The following is a 21588-nucleotide window of genomic DNA, read 5'->3' as shown; positions in this document are numbered from 1 at the left end:
CAGTTATAAAATAAAAATAAAACATCTGGCCTACTTTCCTGAAGCTGAAGTTGTTTCTCTTCCATCCAGGAAGCTTCTCAGTCCTAAATGTCTGCAGTAGTGAGGAGTTCCAGCTTCATGGACCTGCAGGCCTCCTCAGACTGAGAAAGTCCGTTTGCCTCTGATTTAAACCTGTTTGCAGCTGTTGGTATAATTATAACTCAGTTTATATTTTAAAAGAGGCCATAACTCTCACATGAAAAGCCAACCTAAACATCTTGGTGTTGGTCCACATACTGATGATGTCACACCAAGAACAGCTGATAGATAAGCAATAAGTGCAATAAGTAAAAACTGCCTTTAATGACTTTATTCTCATTTACTGTAAACTACTGCTCTGTGTTTTATGATATGTGCAGAAGGAGGAGTGGAGCCTTGTGCAGGAGTTCTGGCCGCCTGCTTTCTGCTCGCTCCTCCTGTGCGTCTGCTGCAGCGTCTCAGGGTTCTAAGGTAAACCCACGCTAAGTCAGTTCTGGAGGAGGTGGGTTCCTCCCAGGCCGTCTGTGTGCAGACACTCTGAGTGAGTCCTCCTTTAGTTTCCTCAAACTGAGACTCTGTGTATAGATGATACTTTCAGAATTTCATTTCAGTTTACATAGAAATGTGAAAAAAATGCACATTAACTTGAAAGTAGCACCTTAGGCCCAGTTTATCTGCAAAAACATATGATATTGGGCTGAGTTACACTTTAAACTCATCATTCTGCATCACTTCTTCTCTTTTTGGACATTTCTGGGTTGTTTTAATGTGTTGTGGGAAAACTGACACCTAGTGGCAGGATGCTGTTACTACACTGTTAAAAAATCAACATTCACTACAGGAGGCTCAGTTTTAGCCACTTTATACACTTTAAAAGGATATATGTCTCTACTTTATGATGTGAAATGCCTTTTTTGGCTCTTGAGGGCCGGATAAATTGCCATGATGGGCCAGATTCGGCCCGCGTGCCTCGAGTTTGACACGTATGTTTTAATCAAAGCACATCCAGTTTATCTATAGATTTATTAAGTAAATCCATCTCACCATCGTCCTTTTACACACTCACCCTATAATGCAAATATTTGAGTGAATGTATGACTATGAGGCAACAGGGATTAACTTTAGTGTTGTGAATCCTGCAGGACTTTGAGCAACTTGTCTGTTTATTGTTCTGCTCAGAATAAATGGAGGAACCGTCCATCTCCAAACTGTGTCTCAGCAATATAACCAGCACAGAACTGGTAACACGCCCTTCTTCTTTGTTTATTTATTCTTTCATTTCCTTTTTTTATTGAGTCAAAGTGTCAATGCCAGTGCCTGAGAGAGTTGTGACACTTTGAACTCGCCGACAGCTGTTGGTCACGTGTTTCCTGGAGCCTCAAGATCTCCAAACATCTCAGCTGTGATTCAGTCTGAGCGGCTGCTGGACGGCAGAAATCTACTCGTTTCTCTTTTCCCTCCCAGTTACTGGTCAGTAATATTCTCTCATTTCTTCTCTGACTGCATTTATTAAAGAATTTTATTAGGAGCGGCAGGAACGTTTATCTGTGATCTAATATTAGAGTAGAAACCTTGTTCCTCACACATTGTAGAATACATCAGGGCTACAGATTACATCTGATTAAAATAGGTGTTTATTTAATACACCGACCGATATAAAATGTCTGCAGTGGTTTATAATAAAACTTTTTATGTAAAACAAACCAAACCGAAGTGATATGAGCGGTTTATTCTCTGCATGCTAACGTGGGATGATGGACCTGGTCCTCCAGCTCACCTTCAGGTCTACATCCTTCAACAAAGCTGGAAAATCAGATTTCAGGACTTACACCTAGATTTCCAAAATCCCCCATGTGTAGCAAGCAGGTGTGATTTAGTTTGTTTTATCTGCTATCAGATGGAAAATGAGCTGAATTATCAATCTGATCTAAGTTTTAAGGACCTTTAAATGACTTCTGCTCATTTTCACTTCTGTGGTGAGAACAGACCCCGTTACGCCCAAAGTGTTTCTTTTTATGTGCTTTTAAACCATTGTGGTGTTGCAAAACGCCTTCCTGCAGCCAGAGTCTCCACTGATGAGTCAATAGGGCGCATTCAGCTGCAGTCAACAGGATTTCCTCATTCAGCTTCTGTTTTAGTCATTTCTGACCTGCAGCCTCACTGAACATGAGCAGAAAGGCCTCTCCCTTCAGCCTGTCTATGCACTGAAACATATACTTCATTAAAAATAATTAGAATCAAATTATTCATTTAGTTTAATACATAAGTGATTGAGCCTTTAATAAAAAGGAAAACAATTAATTAACTGTACAATTTCAGAGCTTTTATGTTATATGTTCCTTTCTAATATATGAAACGTCCAAATTTCTTATTAATTAGTAATCAACATAGAATATAGACAACTTTATAAGGCTATAAGAATGTTGACAAAATGTTGAGCGTCACATGAAGCCTTCAGGGACCAGAAAACTGAGCATTTTTTCCAGAAAGGTCCGCTGCAGCTTTCAGCGCGCTCAGATAATCAGCAGTTTCTGTTTTAGAAGCAGGGCTGTTAGGAAGCGTTCGCCCTTCATGTCAGGATGAGCCCAGAAAAATAACCAGATTTATAAAAATGCTAAAATAATATAAAACTGAGGCATTTAATGTCCCGCAGTAAATACCAACTTTGTGACGGATATGGTGTTAAAGTACTGTTCAAACATTCAGCTCTTATTTTGGCGGGCAGAAAATGTCATCTTGCTGCCATGGCTGTGTTACATCAGCGGTTCACTGGAGTCAGCTTCGTGTTTTTAACTGAAAAATATGAAATAATTCCTCATCCGTTTTCTCTAATGTTAATATCCTCATTTATGCTGCCGTCTCTGATGGATTGTCTGTAAAAGAGTCTGTAAATCAAACTAAATGAACCGTTTTAATCTCACAGAACAAAACCTGAACATGTTTTCTAGTTGAGACGGTTTAATAACTTTAATTATAATAATTTAAAGATTGTGGACACAGCAGCAAGTAGAAACTTTCCTTGTGAAGAATCACTTTGTCCTCTCTGTCAGGTGGAGCCTCCAGTCTGCACATTCAGTCTCACTGGGATTCATTTTAAGCTCAGATGTTACAAAAAATCTGACAATTTTAAACTTTGATGATATTTCAAACTGTGGCGAATTAAAAACTCTGAATTAGACAGAATTAAACCGATTTAAACCAGCCTAGACCCGTCCTATGTATAGCTAGTTTATGTTGGAGGATATCTTGGGATGAATCGGAAAAAAAGACGAGACAAAGCGCCTCCTCTTTTATCAGCAGCAGGGATTTTATTCTAAGACTTCCAGTCACATCTTCATTCAGCAGAATCCCATCATCACAACTTCACCATCACCTTTTATATGGCTTCATTTACATAGAAATGTATGTAAGGAGTTCAGGTCACATTTCACACCAGTTTCCTCTTATTCCTGGAAAGAATGCTTATAAAACTGAAAAACAGGAAATAGCCAAACATTAATCACCCTTGATCTCATTAGGAGGTTCTCTACTTTTAGTGAAATACAGGATGGTGTTTAAATCAACAAAGTTCAGAAAAGTCCAGTCCTCATTTTACTAACACTGGAACTTTCCAATCTCTCATACTTGCTGCAGTTTAACAACAAACAGCTGATTAACGTGATTAATTTACTAAAACCTGCTTCATGAAATCTCACTGCTGACCTGTTTTATACGGAGCGGCCAGATTAATGGCAAAAAATGCCATAAAATGTTATAATTTCATCAACTTACCAACACACTGAAACACTGAGAATGAGCTCCAGTCAATAACGTAACTATCGCTGTTTGGAACCATCTGTAGCTGTTTTTTCCTTTGTGACAAAGCTTCTAGTCAGAGTGGCTCATGTTACCCTGAGCTACCTCTATAGTTATGCTGCTATAGGCTTAGGCTGCTGGAGGACATCAGGGTCTATTTCTCTCTCTCTGCTGAGTTCTCCTACTGCTCTCCAATCTGCATTGTTTGTTGTTATTTCAGCTTTTAACTTTTTGTTCTCTGTCATTTTTCTCTTCATAGAAAGTACACCTGGTCTGGCGTTCTGTTAGCTGTGACATCTGTAGATGCTCAGCCTGACACATTCACTCGATGTGAACGCACCTTTAGGCCCGCTAAAAGTCCTCCTCACTACTCCCAACTCCCAACTGCTGAACCCACTTTAGGGTTCAGCAGTGTTGTAGTACTCGAGTCCGAGTCATTAGCTAAATTTAGAGACTCGTGACTTGACTTGGACTTGAGCACTGATGACTCGAACTTGGACTCGGACTCCTACATTCAGATTATTCTGACTCGGAAATTGAGAAAAAGACTCAATTTTTTTAATATTATTAGGCTATAATTTTAATATGTCATTAGAATATTATTTGGTGTATGATTTTAATAGCCGCGGCGGTGGCCAATAGGCCGGAGTGCGCTTGGCTGCGAGGACCGATCGACGCCGCTTGCGGCTTTAACATCCTTCATATGCGGCATATCAGCGTACCTCGAGTCGCTGTTGCACGTTCCATAACAACAATGTTTAAAAACCATGGTTAGGAGACGTCTTAGACTTGGAAAGAGCAGTAGTTTTACTGAGTAAAACCAAGGGTAACTACAGCGAAAGAGTGGAGGAAAACGCATAGCTGCCCTACCTGTACCACGTGATATGACGTCATGTTCTAAAAATAGCTCGCTAGCGGAACGCCATTATTAGTGCAATGGAATGTTACTGCTTCATGTCATACATCACACGTCACGCCATGTTCCTACAACGAACTTGGATCAATAGTGACTCGGACTTGACTCTGATTTTTTTTTAATGACTTGGACTTGACTCGGACTTAAACACTGGAGACTCGAACCTGGACTCGGACTCGAGGCATAGTGACTTGACTACAACACTGGGGCTCAGGACGGAGGGCTGAGGCTTGGTAACAGCCTGGGGAGCTGGCTTGGGTCACAAACGGGTCGTCAGAGCAGATCCAAGGGACAGGGGAAGGTTCGTAGTGGTGGAAACCTTCCAGGCGGAGGTCCAGTCATCAGAAGCTCGGTAGATATCCTACAAGGCCAGGCGAGGCAGGTCCCAACCTGTAGAGTCCAGGGGAGCTGGAAGAGAAGCAGGAGGGCGGCGGTCAGCGACCTGCTGAGGGAAACCTGGGATAATCAGACCAGACGAGTAGAGATCAGATACAACAGGTTCATCATTGTCATGTTTTCTGTCCACAGGAGATGTTTCCAAAGTTCACCAAAGCCATCGTGGAAAAGCTGAGTGCTAACCTGATCAGCAACGATGACCTGAACAGGAACTGGGAGCTTCTGACTCTGGTCAAGATTAGAAAGAAGAACCTCTTCACTTACTTTGATTCCCGAGCAAAATACCAGCCGCTGGCGCTGAAGCTGAGCAGCATAGTCGATGCAGACCTGGACCTGGGTTAGTAGCCTCAAACGATCTAAAAGCCAAATCATCACACGTGATTCCACAACGCTGTAAAGTGACGGCTTCCATGTTATCCAGTTAAAACGCTGGAAATCCCTTTGATTCACAGCTTTTCACAGAGCAAAATGTCAGTTATTAATGCTAACAGGAAGCATCAACTTCCTGCATGGAAATCATCATTTATGGATGATTTCACTCCTTCACTCCTCCCTAACAATCACACACACGGCGGTGGCAGCATCATGCTGAGGGGAGCAGGTCAGAGCTGATGGAGAACAACCAGAACAATCCGGATGTCACATAATAATAATCATAATAATAATAATAATAATAATAATAATAATAATAACAATGAAATAATATTAATAATAATAATAATAATAATGAAATAATAATAATAGTTATAATAATAATAATGAAATAATAATAATAATGAAATAATAATAATCCATCCATCCATCCATTTTCCAAACCGCTTAATCCCTCATGGGGTCGCGGGGTTGCTGGTTCTATCTCCAGCGTTCACTGGGCGAGAGGCGGGGTACACCCTGGACAGGTAGCCAGTCTGTCGCAGGGCAACACAGAGAGACAAACAACCATTCACACACACACTCACACCTAAGCACCATTTGGAGAAGCCAATTAACCTAACAGTCATGTTTTTGGACTGTGGGAGGAAGCCGGAGTACCCGGAGAGAACCCACGCATGCACAGGGAGAACATGCAAGCTCCATGCAGAAAGACCCAGGGTTGGATTTGAACCCAGAACCTTCTTGCTGCAAGGCAACAGCGCTACCCACTGCAACACTGTGCAGCCAATAATAATAATAATAATAATAATGATGAAATAATAATAATAAAATAATAATAATAATAATTAAATAATAATAATAGTTATAATAATAATGATGAAATAATAATAATAATAATAATAATAATAATAATAATAATAATGAAATAATAATAATAATAAAATAATAATAATTGTTATATTAATAATAATAATAATGAAATAATAATAATAATAATAATAAAATAATAATAATTGTTATATTAATAATAATAATAATGAAATAATAATAATAATGATAGTTATAATAATAATAATAATAGTAGTTATAATACTACTACTACTACTACTAATAATAATAATAATGAAATAATAATAATAATAAAAATAGTAGTTATAATAATAATAATGCATTAAAAGCATGTCTTTTCATGCTCTGAGGAACTGAGTAGCGGCTGTCTGTGGGGGGAAGTCTCATGTTCAGCTGCTACCACAGCGCCACCTGCTGGCTGGGCTGATCTAAACTGAATCTCTGCTTCCAGAGACAGAAACTAAGATGCTGGTGAAGGATTTCCAAAGTTTTAGCTGCCTGGATGGAGCCGTGGAAGTAGGAGGAGGAAGTGGCGACGTCCAGGTTGATGTGAAGGGACAGATGAAAACTGTGGACGCATCGTCCAAGGTGTCCCTCATGAGTGACCATTTCCGCTTTCATGACCTGGAAAAGCTGACCTTCAGGAGCATGTGGGCATCTCCATGGATCTGTAAGCAGCTTCATGGTGAGACGCAGACCTCTCGCTCAACTTCCTTTTTCCTTTCCTGCAGAAAGCTGGAGCAGAAGGTTCTGGACGTCCTTCAGCTGAAGGACGGAGAAAAACTGGCGTTTGTGAAGCAGAGAGTCTTCAACACAGGACCTGTCCACGTTTTCAGGGAGGCTTCAAGGAGCGGCTCCACTGGAGCAAAGGTCCTGAACCTGGTTTCTGCTGGTGTGAAGGTGAGCGATGCGGTCATGGTGTCCCACCAGCCATGTTCCTCTGATCTGGACGCCTTTTAGAAGCTGCTGTAGCGTCTAGTTGGAGAAACATCTGCAGGAGATAAAGCTGAGCTGTCTGAGTCAACGTCCCTCTGGTCCACACACTGCTGCCCGCTTTAAAAAACTGCTTTAAAAAACTCTGTGAACGTGGATATAAACAAAATATACAAAGAAATTATGGTTGTTGGTGTTAAAGCTCAGGATAATGTGTGTGTGAGCGAAAAAATTAAACTTGTAACTTTATTAAAAGTAAAATTAGCAATAATTTATATATATATATATATATAATATATATATATATATATATATATATATATATATATATATATATATATATGCGTAATACCATGTCCATCTCTGTGTAAGAGGCAAAATAAATGCTTCTGCATGAAATATTTATTCGTTTCCACATTTGTTTCCACATTGTGGAAACATCAGCGCGTTAAGATGAGTGATTTAGCCATTATTGGACACAGGTTAACATTTTATGGCTCCAGGATGATTTTATTCCAATTCTGAAAAAGGGTTGAAAAATAAAAAATTATATAATTTTTTATTATGTCATTTATTGCAAAATTGCATATTAAAATTCCCAAACAGGCTTTTACACTTTTAGAAATAAAAGGATAAAATATGTAATTCATTATGCGATTAATCTTGAGTTAGTTGTGGACATTATGCGATTAATCGTGAGTTAACTGTGGACATTATGCGATTAATCGTGGTGTGACAGCCTAACGTGAACAGCAGCGCTGCAGCTAATGGTGATGGAGGCTCTGAGTTTTTTACCAGCTTCTCTGTTTTTCTCTTGATTTTTCAGGGAGGAAAGGCAGAAAAGTCCAAGTTCACCGTGCCGGAGAATAAAACCTTCGCTTTTGCTCTGAAGAAGCTGATGGTACAGGATGGAGTCCTGGGTAAGAGCGCCGCTGTTTCCTGTTGGTTCAGGCTCAGCTCTTCCTGGAGGAGAGTTATGGAAGCTGGGAACCCTGAAACAGAACCGTCCGGTTCTGAGAACCAGGCGGTTCTGTCCAACAGAGCTCACAGTTTCTGAGGAAGCCGCTCTGTTAGTAATGCAACAGCCAAGATAACCAGTTGGAGCGTTGTTCCTGTTTAGCAATAATTACATGAAAAAAGCAGAAATCACACGTTCCTCATCATAACTCCGGCCATAAAGCTGTTCTGGTCCATCAGAACAGCTGAACGGTTCCAGACCCGTTTCCTGTTTTCACCGACAGGACGAACAAACGCCGTGTTCCTGAACTTCTGCTTCTAAAGAAACTTTTTCTTTCCTCTCTTTAGGGTTTTCTTCAGAGATTTCTTATAAAGGTTTGGCTTTTTTAACTCGTTTTCCTGAACGTTAACGTGTAACATGAAGCAGCTGCCATGTTCTGCACGGTGCTGACAACGTTTCTCCTGGATCCGTTCCACAGCGGGGTCAGGGGTCATCGCCAGTGAAGCCGTGCTGATTGAAGGTTAGCTCCTGGAAATGTAAGTTTGCCATTTTTATTCAGGATCAGACGGTTTCCCTGGTTTCCTGCAGGGCTGCAGAGGAACCAGGCGGTCCTGAAGCCTCTGGCCGGTCGGACCGACCTGCTGAGAGGCCTGGTGGAGGTCCTGGAGGACAGAGACGCTCTGACTCTGCTGGAGGACACGGTACGAGGCAACAAGCCTCTAAAGGCGGTAACCTTTGACCTCTTAAACCCTCCGTCTCCTCCTGACAGCTGGACCTCGTCGGTTCTGGAGAATACCAGCGTCCACAATGTGAAGCCGCCGCCTGGTTCCTGACTCTTCTCGACGTGTCCACTGCCTCCAGAGAGCTGACGGACGCCGTCCACCTGCTGGTCAGCGCGTTGGAGGGTAAGAGCTCCTGTCCATGCAGGACTTCTTCTCTAAAGTCTGTGACGGTGTGTTACTCACGGTGTTAATTCAATTCAATTCAATTTTATTTATATAGCGCCAATTCATGACACATGTCATCTCAAGGCACTTTACAAAATCAATCATACTATACAGATTGGTCAAAAAGTTCCTATATAAGGGAACCAGTTGATTGCATCAAAGTCTCTCCAAGCAGCATTCACTCCTCCTGAAAGAGCGTAGAGCCACAGTGGACAGTCGTCTGCATTGTTGATGGCTTTGCAGCAATCCCTCATACTGAGCATGCATGAAGCGACAGTGGAGAGGAAAACTCCCCTTTAACAGGGAGGAGAACCTCCAGCAGAACCAGAACCAGGCTCAGTGTGAACGCTCATCTGCCTCCACCCACTGGGGCTTAGAGAAGACAGAGCAGAGACACAGAAAGCTCAGAAGCTCACATTGACCCAGGAGTACTTTCTATGTTAGAGAAGACAGAGCAGAGACACAGAAAGCACAGAAGCTCACATTGACCCAGGAGTACTTTCTATGTTAGAGAAGACAGAGCAGAGACACAGAAAGCACAGAAGCTCACATTGACCCAGGAGTACTTTCTATGTTAGATGGTAATAGAGGATGATCTGCCTCCCCTGATGATGTCACAGCTAACAGAACGCCAGACCAGGTGTACCTTCTATGAAGAGAAAAATGACAGAGAACAAAAAGTTAAAAGCTGAAATAACAACAAGCAATGCAGATTGGAGAGCAGTAGGAGAACTCAGCAGAGAGAGAGAAATAGACCCTGATGTCCTCCAGTAGCCTAAGCCTATAGCAGCATAACTATAGAGGTAGCTCAGGGTAACATGAGCCACTCTGACTAGAAGCTTTGTCACAAAGGAAAGTTTTAAGATTAGTCTTAAAAGTAGACGGGGTGTCTGCCTCACGGACCAAAACTGGGAGTTGGTTCCACAGGAGAGGAGCCTGATAGCTAAAGGATCTGCCTCCCATTCTACTTTTAGAGACTCTAGGAACCACCAGCAGACCTGCAGTCTGAGAGCGAAGTGCTCTGTTAGGAACATACGGGGTAATCAGAGCTCTGATATATGATGGAGCTTGATTATTAAGGGCTTTATACGTTAGAAAAAGAATTTTAAATTCTATTCTTGATTTAACAGGAAGCCAATGAAAGGAAGCTAAAATTGGAGAAATATGATCCCTCTGGTTGATTTTCATCAGAACTCTTGCTGCAGCATTTTGGATCAGCTGAAGGCTTTGAACTGCATTTTGTGGACTTCCTGATAGTAAAGAATTACAATAGTCCAGCCTTGAAGTAACAAATGCATGGACTAGTTTTTCAGCATCACTCCTGGACAGAATGTTTCTAATTTTGGCGATATTCCTGAGGTGAAAAAAGGAAACTCTGGAAACCTGTTTAATATGGGATTTAAATGACATGTCTTGGTCAAAAATAACACCAAGATTTTTTAACTTTATTACCAGAGGCCAAGTTAATGCCATCCAGATTAAGTGATTGATTAAGAAGTTTATTTTTTGGGGACTCTGGTCCAAAGAAGGTGAGGTGTTACTGACGGTGACGTAGCGGCTCCTGTCTGTGCAGCTCTGCCCGGCGACCTTCCAGCTCTGTTGGCCAGATGTGACCCAGGAACCCTGAGCTGCATCATCCACATGGTTGGTTCCCTCCCACCTTCACTTTGTCTGGTGCTCACCTGTTCAGGTAAATAATTTCCCCCGTTGGTCTCCAGATGGACTGTCTGCTGTATGGTCAGGTCCCACCTCCTCTGGAGCGCCCCCTGCAGGAGGACAAGGAGCTCCACCGGCTGGTGAGGCTCCTCCACTCAGCCAAAGACTTCAGAGATCTGAGGGAGAACTTTCCAGATTTCTCTCCTGAAGCTCTGCTGGAGCTGCTGTACGTCGGCGTCCGAGGACTCAGCCTGATGCAGTCCCCCGTCTGCTCGTAAACGGATCACTGAATCGTGTCTTTTCTTTCTGGTTATGGTTCAGAAACCAGGAAACCTGAACAGCGTTTACCTAAAACACAGCCAGAGAGGAAAACAACGATGAAAACGATAATCAGATGTCAGAGATGTTTCTCCAGTCCTGGTTCTTTAATTATTAAAGGTTCCAGTGTTCTCCCTCCCTTCCTGATTCTTCTGTTCTGGTTCCTACGGTAGATTACTATGAAATGGAACAAAAATATGATACTCAATAAAATCTGGCTCCTCTATGTGTCTAATGTCTCTTTCTTTATTCAACTAAATTAAAATCTGTATCAAAAACACCTTAACTGAATGTTTGATCCGTACCAGCATGAGGCTCGCTGGTTCTGGTCCAGGTTCTAATTAAACTGTTATGGTTCAGTCTCCTGGACTTCTCTTACCTGTAGCACAAATTAAAGAGCTTCTTCAGAACAACAAGATGTACTAAAACACAGAAACGTTTAAAACAGGAAATAATAACATGAACTTCCTGACATCAACAGATGAATCGTTTAATGTGGTTGATATTGATACACGTGTAAATTCTCCAAAGAATGTCAGTAAAAATAACATCCTGTCGTCGTTCTGTCTGGCTAAATGTCCCTCAGTAAAACAGCTGGTAGTGGTAATAAAAAGCCGCTCTACCTGGTTGATCCACTCTGATTGGCTACAGCCAGATTTGGAAAACCGGTGGAGAAAATGAATTATGCAGAAAGACATCAAAGGAAGAAAGAGAGGAGAGAAAAAGAAATGATGCAGTAAGATGAGAGGCAGCTGACTGCTTTCTTTACCAAAGGTGAACTGTCAGGTCTAAGCACCTAGAACATCATACAAACAGGGAAAGAAAGACACAAAGACAATTAGTTTGGTTTCATTCTCGAGGAGAGTAGGAAGAGACCATGTAGTTACAATCTCCAACCCACTCTGCCGGTCTCAGCGTTCTCCTCAGTTTTATTAAGTTTGGGGCGTTTCCCTAGTTACAGGACTGAGGCTGTACTGAAGGGTGGAGGAACAGATAGAGTTACAGCCTCAGTTGTCAACAAAGATACACAGCTGAGTAATCACGTCCAGTCAGCACATAATCTTGTAGCTGAGTCTTCTTGTTTCAGAAAGCGAAGAAACAGAGTCTCTTCTGTTTCTTCACAGGGACATGATTAAGCTATCATGTGAGCAATATGAGTTTGCTCGTTATGCAGAGTCCAGTTAAAGTTAAGGTAGTCCCTCCAGACAGCTGCTGCCACCGGTTGTTTGTGTGTCAGTTTATTGGTGCCTGTAAAAGTCTTACATTTCTTTGTGGTGTTAAGATGTAAACTGGGTCAGTGGAGCGAGCAGCTTGACGTAGCAGATGCATGGCACTCTTAGATGGCACCAACACAAAGATTGGCACATATCTATCAGATACACAGTTTCTCTACTGACGCAGTTAGGATGCATACGGCCCCTGCATGGCTGTTTACCTAAATCCCTTTATAATGTTTTTTGTGATGAGCAATCGGGGCTTATTGTCGATCAAGAGCCCATCAGCGCTGATGTGTCTGTAACTGTTTCTCTGACTTTGGTAGATTAAATAAGTTGAAATATACTTTACTGTTTCGTGAGTCTTACTAATAAAGTAATCGTTAAGTGTAGGTCGCCTGAAGGTCAAACAGGCTGGGTCCACTAAGGGGGTTTCACCGCCGACAGGGTGCGGACCGACCCTGAAAGAGCTGCTCCTGAAACACTGGGAGGTGAGCGGAGCCCTGCTGTGAGCGGCCATTACCAGCCGATGGGACCATGCCTACAGGTGAGCGTGTGAGGAGCGTCCACACCTTCAGGTTTCTTAGTGTCCCCGTCTCCTCTGACATCTCCTGGTCAGAGAACACTGCAGCAGTCACCAAGAAGGCCTGAGAGTCCTCAGAAAGCACAAACCAGACTGCGTCCATGGAGAGCCTGCTGACGTATTGTCACAGTTTGGTCCAGCAGCTGCACTGCTGCAGGCAGGGAGAGGCTCCAGAGAGTCAGCCCAGAAGATCCTAGGCTGCGCTCTCCCTGATGGACATCTTCTGACTGATGCACCTGTTGCCCTCAGGGGGGCGCTACAGGTGCATCAGGACCAGATGAAGCAGACTCCAGAACAGCTTCTTTCCTCAGGCCATAAGCACCCTGAACTCCTACATACTCACTACTGTGCAATTCTGACAATGTACAATAATTACAGCTTCTACCTTACAATGTGAAATATTTACACATATATTTAACAATTTAGTTTATTTCTGCACATAACACCCAAGACTGTCCACCTTGACTCTTAATGTTTGTTCTGTATATATTTGATATTTCTGCACTGTTTGGAGCTGGCTGAGCTTTTAATCTGTGATGTTTCTGATCCTCTCCACATGTTACCTGGATCATTGCTGCTGAGGTGATCCTCAGGTCCTCAGGTGGTCCTCCATGTGCTGCTTCTACCTTTGGCCTCCTGGATGCTTTTAAATTCACTCCTGGTCCTGCTGCAGGCCAGTCTGTGCTCAGATGTGAACGCTGCATCCTGGGCCTTCAGCTGTCCACCCATGGTTCTGGTCAGGATTGTCTTTGTGGGGAGGACACAAAGACCTATCTTCCTTTGGAGATAGGAAAGCAGAGATGATGTGTAGCTTTCTAAGTCAGCGCCCTCTTTAAATAAATCCCAGTCAGTGATTCCTAAACAGTCCTGTAGAGCTGAGCAGGCTCTTCTGTCCAGACCTGAACGGTTTTTATCACAGTCTGGTTCTGCAGGTCAGAGGCTTGTAGGCAGGAATCAGGTCCACTGAGATGTGATCTGATGAACCAAAGTGAGGAGCCGCAGCAGCTTTGTATGGATTTATAGAACTTGGGGAACACAGCCTTTAGTTCTGCATGATTAAATCAATAAATGTTAACAGGTGACATGACCACTGGTGGAAATAACTCAATAATTTAACGACTACATGGACCAACAAGTTGTTGTCAGCTGTTGAATCCGCTGAACTTCCTGATTTACTGGTTGTCGTAAATCCAAACCTTTCCACTACTTTCATTCTGTGGTCAGTTTGACATGTTCTTTTAAAAGTTAAAATGAAAGAACACAGACAAACCTCAGACTAGAAGATTAGCAAAGACCCGTCCTGCGCTCTTTCTGATTGGCTAATGTCCCGGCTCTGACAGGTTTCATTGGCTGAGAGCAGCTTCAGTTTAAAACCTTGAATAAAAAGTCTAAACAGAACCAAGTGGAACCATTTTTTGCTCTCATTTTCCACGGAAAACAACGGAAATCTGTTGGAGCGGCGTAGAACTTTAACCCATGTTCTAGTGTCACATATATTTATGCATAGTGTGCTGTGACCTACTGTCTACCTTGAAGGTCGGAAATCCTCCACAAAGTCCAGAATCTGTTGGAATATTTTAAGGCAGTCTTGAAGAGTTTTCCATGTTTTGTTTTTTTACTTTTTTCAGTGTTTCTCTTTGATTTTGGATATTTTACCCACTTAAGCCTGACCTGTGAATCACTAAAACGCCCACTGGACCTAAATCCATTCAGTCTTGTTTTCTAACCTTTTTCTGCAGAAAACCAGAAAAGCTGTTCTGCTGATGGAGATGCACATGTCGTTTCCTGCTGCAGCCCTACTTGTGCAATGCAAATGTAGATTTCTGTGATGTATGCTGTCAGCTGAACAAGTTTTGTCATGTTTGGGTCTCTTATTGCTGTCCAACTGCAGCAGGTGAGACCCAGAAAGGCCGGTTTCTTAATTACTTCCCAGGTAAACTGTTGGACGGTTCTGAGGAACATTAACTCCCCTCCGCCTTAAGCTTTTTCTCTTGAAACCAAGTCATTTGTGGTTTTGTCATTTTAGGCAGGAGTGTCATGATGCTGGTGTTTTACCCATGGATTTAGTTTGTAGTTCCTTTATGTAAGTAGTTTATTTTATTCATTAATTGTCTCATCATGCGGCTCCCAAGCTCTCGTCTGCACTTTGGTCCTGCACCCGCCTCACAAGTCATGACAAGCAAAGGTAGTTAGGTGATCATTTTAAAAATTTTAAGTCTAATCACAGATTATTAATTGGACTGAGGTCTGGACTTTGGGGGAGTGGTGGCCTAGTGGTTAAAGCAGCACGCTTGCACTCACAGAAGGATGCAAGTACCCGGTTCAATCCCCACTGCCTGCACTCTGGGCCCCTGAGCAAGACCCTTAACCCCAGATTGCTCCCCAGGCGCCGCACATGGCAGCCCACTGCTCCCCAAGGGGATGGGTTATGATGTAGAAGTGAACTTCTCCATTGTGAGATCAATAAAGTTCAATTATTATTATTATTATTATTATTATTATTATTATTATTATTATTATTATTATTATTATTATTAGACTGGGCCATTCAAACAGATTTAAAAGTTTCAATTCAATTTAATTTCTATATCTCCAATTCACAGCACATCATCTCAAGGCTCTTTCCAAAGTCAGATTCCATCAAATCCTATAGGTTTCCAAGAAACAATGCAGATTGGAGAGCAGTAGGAGAACTCAGCAGAGTGAGAGAAATAGACCCTGATGTCCTCCAGCAGCCTAAGCCTATAGCAGCATAACTATAGAGGTAGCACAGGGTAACATGAGCCACTCTGACTAGAAGCTTTGTCACAAAGGAAGTTTTAAGATTAGTCTTAAAAGTAGACGGGGTGTCTGCCTCACGCACCAAAACTGGGAGTCTTGATGACATTTCTAGTGAGAAGTATGCATAACATTTTCATTATCTTCATTCAGAGAAGGTAGACAATCTTTCATTTCTTAGTTTCGCAGAAAATTTTAGTCCATTCTTACAAACATGTGATACAGTTACGTTTATACCATTGATATGGATGCAGGGTTCTACGTTACAGACGTGTGCAAAATCCCCGTGCATAAAAAACATTTTGTCATGAGTTTAAGGTGTCTGGTTATGGTTTCGATTTATATTAATGTTTTTCTTGCAACTTATGTTCTACATATCTTGCCATATTCTATGCCAGATCGTCAGAAAGCCATTGTGTGAGTAAACCTTCCAGCGTTTGTTTTGGACCAAGTTTGAATTGTTTTTGACTTTCCCTGTCTGCCTTGGCCTTGCTGGACACTGAATACCCCATCGGCTCTCTGTTCTGGACATGACTTTGGACTGTTTAGAACAGGGGTGTCAAACTCATTTTGGTTGAGGGGCCGCATTCAGCTTAATCTGATCTAAAGAGGGCCACACGAGTAAACTCATTGCAAGATTAAATAGAACTAATAAAAGTGGATTTGTTGTTGATTTTTATATTAAATTAATTTCACTTTTACACAATATATTAAGAATAACCTCAACGTTTTTAAGAAAAGTATGTGCAATTTCAACAATACTTTTACTCAGTTAAACATTTACTGTAATGATTAGCTTGTGGTGAATCCAAAGTTTAGCCAAACACGGAGCTGATGCTAAAAACGGTCTTTATTGACATAGATGATGGATCCTCCAGGTTGACAAAAAAGGCAAAGGCTGGGACAGACTCAAAAACAGGACAGATCATGCACGGCAACAGACAGAGAAATTAAACGGAGGCTGCAAGGCTCTTACCAGGAGGTAGCGGACAGGGACAAGAGGAGATATTCCGGCAACTAACCGAAAATGAAGAAGGGCTTAAATAGGCAACAGAACAGGAGAGCAGGGCGGGGCTAATTAACAAAAACAGGTGGAGGTGATAAAGGGAGCATAAGATTGATAAACAAAAACCTAAGGTAAGGAATAAGACTAAACGGACACGGGCTGAAATAAAAACTAACAACAAAGGCCAGATAACAAAAACAGGCTAAGCATAAATCCAAAACAAGAAACAGAAATAAATCCTAAAACAGAAAAGATAACTAAACTGAACAAATAACCTAAACCACAACAGAACATTACAGAGCCCCTCCCTCAAGGGCGGATTCCAGACGCCCTAAACGTCTCTGAAAGAAAACAACATAAAAATCAGACCGTGCGGGTGGAGGGGGCTACAGGCTGGAGGGTCAGAATCTGAAAAAGAAAAGAAAACAGCCAAAACCAAAGTCCAAAACAAAAAAACCACCCTCAGAAGGGCGAACCCCAACAATTCAAAGTCCCAAGCACAGCAGAGTCCTAAAGTGGCAGGATGTCTGGCGGACGTCCCGGAGGACGGTCCAGGCGAGTTAGGATCTCCGGCGGACGGTCCAGGCGAGGCAGGATCTCCGGCGGTCGTCCTGGCGGACGGCCCCGGCGGACGGCCCCGGCGAGACAGGATGTCTGGCGGGCGTCCAGGAGGCCGTCGGCGGATCAGGGTGACAGGAGACCGTCGGCGGAGCAGGAACCTCGGAAACCCTTGGCGGGGTCTGGAGAGAGAGAAAGTAGACCCTGGCGCCGGACTACAGGCTAAGGGAGGCGCCGGACTACAGGCTAAGGGAGACTCCGGACTACAGGCTAAGGGAGACGCCGGACTACAGGCTAAGGGAGACGCCGGACTACAGGCTAAGGGAGGCGCCGGACTACAGGCTAAGAGAGGTGGCGCCGGACTACAGACTAAGGGAGGCGCCGGACTACAGGCTAAGGGAGGCGCCGGACTACAGGCTAAGGGAGGCGCCGGACTACAGGCTAAGGGAGGCGCCGGACTACAGGCTAAGGGAGACGCCGGACTACAGGCTAAGAGAGGTGGCGCCGGACTACAGACTAAGGGAGGCGCCGGACTACAGGCTAAGGGAGGCGCCGGACTACAGGCTAAGGGAGACGCCGGACTACAGGCTAAGAGAGGTGGCGCCGGACTACAGGCTAAGAGAGGTGGCGCCGGACTACAGGCTAAGAGAGGTGGCGCCGGACTACAGACTAAGGGAGGCGTGGATTACAGGCTGAGGAGAGCTCCGGACTACCGGCTCGGGGAGGCACCGCCTGGTTACTGACTACAGGCGGCGGCGCCTGGTTACTGGCTACAGGCGGCGGCGCCTGGTTACTGGCTACAGGCGGCGGCGCCTGGTCGCTGGCTACCGGTGCGGGAGCCTGGCTACAGGCGACTAAAGAAGGAGCCTGGCTACAGGCGACTGAAGAAGGAGCCTGGCTACAGGCGACTAAAGAAGGAGCCTGGCTACAGGGAACTAAAGAGGGAGCCTGGCTACAGGCGACTGAAGGGGGAACCTGGCTACAGGCGACTGAAGGGGGAGCCTGGCTACAGGCGACTGAAGGGGGAGCCTGGCTACAGGCGACTGAAGAGGGAGCCTGGCTACAGGCGACTAAAGAGGGAGCCTGGCTACAGGCGACTGAAGGGGGAGCCTGGCTACAGGCGACTGAAGGGGGAGCCTGGCTACAGGCGACTGAAGGGGGAGCCTGGCTACAGGCGACTGAAGAGGGAGCCTGGCTACAGGCGACTGAAGGGGGAGCCTGGCTACATTCGACTGAAGGGGAAACCTGGCTACAGGCGACTGAAGGGGAAGCCTGGCTACAGGCGACTGAAGGGGAAGCCTGGCTACAGGCGACTGAAGGGGAAGCCTGGCTACAGGTGACTGAAGGGGGAGCCTGGCTACAGGCGACTGAAGGGGGAGCCTGGCTACAGGCTACTAAGCTGGGAGCCTGACTACAGGCTGCTAAGGTGGGAGCCTGACTACAGGCTGCTAAGGTGGGAGCCTGACTACAGGCTACTGGAGGCCCTGGGCTACAGGCTTCAGGAGGCCCCGGGCTACAGGCTTCAGGAGGCCCCGGGCTACAGGCTTCAGGAGGCCCCGGGCTACAGGCTTCAGGAGGCCCCGGGCTACAGGCTTCAGGAGGCCAAAGTCAGACCCTTAGCGACCAGAAGCCTCAGGACCAGCTTTTGGAGGGTCTCAGAAAGCGACATCCAATACAGTCTCTCCCAGAGTTGACTGTCCATGAGGGCAATAAGGGGTCTAGACTTGCACACAACTCCGAGAGGCTCAATTCTCCAGGAGACCACAGTTGCTGCATCCTCTTCGGAGGCCCAGGGTGCCCGAAGAACGAAGGACCCCCCTGGGTTCCAACGTCGCAGGTCGGTGACGGACCCCTCTTGGTTCCCACGTCACATGTCGGCGACGGACCCCCCTGGGTTCCAACGTCGCAGGTCGGTGACGGACCCCTCTGGGTTCCCACGTCGCATGTTGGCGACGGACCCCTCTGGGTTCCCACATCGCAGGTCGGTGACAGATCCCTCTGGGTTCCCACGTCACGTGTTGGCGGGGGCAGGACCTCCTGACCCCCCTCACCGGACTTGGGCGGGGGCAGGTCCTCCCGGACCCCCTCTCGTGACTTGGGCGGAGGCAGGTCCTCCCGGACCCCCTCGTTGGGCTTGACGGGAGCCGAGGTGTCGGCCGGACCCTCGGGGACAGACTCAGGAGCCGAGGCGTCGGCCAGACCCTCGGGGACAGACTCAGGATCCGAGGCGTCGTCCAGACCCTCGGGGACAGACTCAGGAGCCGAGGCGTCGGCCAGACCCTCGGGGACAGACTCAGGTCGGCAGTAGAAAGCCTGGAGGGCTGATCTATAGTGTCCCTCAACCTCCTTTAATTTTTTCTCCAGCTCCTCTGAATAATGACTGAAGAGTGCCTCCCTGAGGCGTTTAATGAGGGGTGCAAATGTCCTTATTTTGTCTTCCAAATCCTTGTGTACAGCTTCTGCAGCGCCACTAGGAGGAGCTGTGGGCGGATTCAGACAGGGAAGTGGAGGACCCCGGTCTGCTGAACAGGAAACAGCGGAGGAAGATGACGAGGCAGCCGGCAATGGCTGAGTAGCAACGACCGTTCGAGGCTGAACTGGCTTGGCTGATCGCTGCTTAGAACGGCTGGAGGAGTGGTCAACAAGCCGCCGTCTTCTCCTCCGGCGGCGGGATGGCGGGCTTGGCGGGGAAACCGATTCCTCCTGACGGGAAGGGACCGCCGACGCCAGCGGCGATTCATGCGCCTCATCGCCAAGAGAAGGAAATGGGACCGACTTCAGAAAAAGGTCCGGACGGAGCTCCCGGATCACCTCCGCGTCAACCTCCAGAAAACAGTCCGGATCCGGCATGAACGGCGGTGAAGGGGACTGACTGGAGAAATCTGGCGAGTGGCTGCGAGAGGTGAATTGAGCGCAGGTCTGGACAAGCATAGCTCCTCCGGAACGGAGAGAACGTGTTGGCTTTGGATTCATGAGGCCGGAATATACTGTAATGATTAGCTTGTGGTGAATCCAAAGTTTAGCCAAACACGGAGCTGATGCTAAAAACGGTCTTTATTGACATAGATGATGGATCCTCCAGGTTGACAAAATAGGCAAAGGCTGGGACAGACTCAAAAACAGGACAGATCATGCACGGCAACAGACAGAGAAATTAAACGGAGGCTGCAAGGCTCTTACCAGGAGGTAGCGGACAGGGACAAGAGGAGATATTCCGGCAACTAACCGAAAACGAAGACGGGCTTAAATAGGCAACAGAACAGGAGAGCAGGGCGGGGCTAATTAACAAAAACAGGTGGAGGTGATAAAGGGAGCATAAGATTGATAAACAAAAACCTAAGGTAAGGAATAAGACTAAACAGACACGGGCTGAAATAAAAACTAACAACAAAGACCAGATAACAAAAACAGGCCAAGCAAAATCTAAAACAAGAAACAGAAATAAATCCTAAGACAGAAAAGATAACTAAACTGAACAAATAACCTAAACCACAACAGAACATTACATTTACGTGTGCATTATGCATAAGAACGGATCACAGTGATTGTACAATGTTGAAAAACATTTATTCAAATTTTTTGGAATATGACAAAATACATCAAACAGATAAAAAATAAGAAATTATTTGAAATCAATTTTCCACATCTGAAGCTCAGTGCTACCATCTGCTGATTAAAGCACAGCGCCCCTCGTGGACAATGTAGGAACTGTAGATTTTCAATTAAACGAAGTACATGTTTTTTTCAATAATTGTTTTATCATTCTCTTCCTTTTATCTCCTCTTTTCTTTTTTCTTCTTGTTCTTCCATTCCTTTCCTACTTTCCCATTGTAGTGTCCATATCATTTGAGATATTCCCCGCATGAATCATAATAAAACTATTCACATTCATAAATCAAGCGAAGCACTATGGCAAAAGCAGCACTGCTCCACTTGTGAAAGTCAAATCTGATGAGCTCTTTTTGGCAATAAGACAACAATTCTTATTGCCACATTGCCAGACAGGACACTGGAAAAGAAAAATCATTGTTGAATAATGATAATGCATTTAGCCACCAGGCCCAACTAAATAGTTCGGCGGGCTGGAACCGGCCCGCGGGCCATATGTTTGACACCCCTGGTTTAGACCATGATTCCAACCAAGCCCTGATTTCTGCCTACATCTCCTACATGAGCAGCCTGCTCCACTCAGAAAAACAGACACTTCTGATAAGCTGAGGCACTTAAACTTAATGCTGGTTTTTGTCTCACTCCACCATCGTCCAATAGTGATACAAGTACAACATTA

At 44.8% G+C, this 21588-nt stretch overlaps 1 protein-coding gene across 1 annotated transcript; it reads left to right on the top strand.

Moving 5' to 3' along the window:
- Positions 1 to 1255: 1255 nt before the first annotated feature.
- Positions 1256 to 11374, top strand: LOC105925755. Its single transcript, XM_036139902.1, has 12 exons — positions 1256 to 1259; positions 1371 to 1488; positions 4937 to 5081; positions 5258 to 5462; positions 6801 to 7249; positions 8109 to 8202; positions 8588 to 8614; positions 8719 to 8760; positions 8826 to 8941; positions 9010 to 9145; positions 10761 to 10831; positions 10906 to 11374. Exons 4-12 carry the CDS (start codon positions 5261 to 5263, stop codon positions 11119 to 11121), a joined length of 1353 nt encoding a protein of 450 aa, XP_035995795.1. The 5' UTR covers positions 1256 to 1259; positions 1371 to 1488; positions 4937 to 5081; positions 5258 to 5260; the 3' UTR covers positions 11122 to 11374.
- The last annotated feature ends 10214 nt before the right edge of the window (positions 11375 to 21588 follow it).

This window comes from Fundulus heteroclitus, chromosome 8 (genome assembly GCF_011125445.2).
Source record: "Fundulus heteroclitus isolate FHET01 chromosome 8, MU-UCD_Fhet_4.1, whole genome shotgun sequence".
Lineage (NCBI taxonomy): Eukaryota > Metazoa > Chordata > Actinopteri > Cyprinodontiformes > Fundulidae > Fundulus > Fundulus heteroclitus.
The sequence above is the reverse complement of the archived record's forward strand: the minus strand, read 5'-3'. Positions and strand labels throughout refer to the sequence as shown.

Coding starts and splice junctions, on each gene's coding strand:
- LOC105925755 (XM_036139902.1), top strand. CDS start 5,261: ATGTTTCCAAAGTTCACCAAAGCCATCGTGGAAAAGCTGAGTGCTAAC. Junction 5,463..6,800: donor CGATGCAGACCTGGACCTGG/GTTAGTAGCCTC, acceptor CTCTGCTTCCAG/AGACAGAAACTAAGATGCTG. Junction 9,146..10,760: donor GCTGGTCAGCGCGTTGGAGG/GTAAGAGCTCCT, acceptor CTGTCTGTGCAG/CTCTGCCCGGCGACCTTCCA.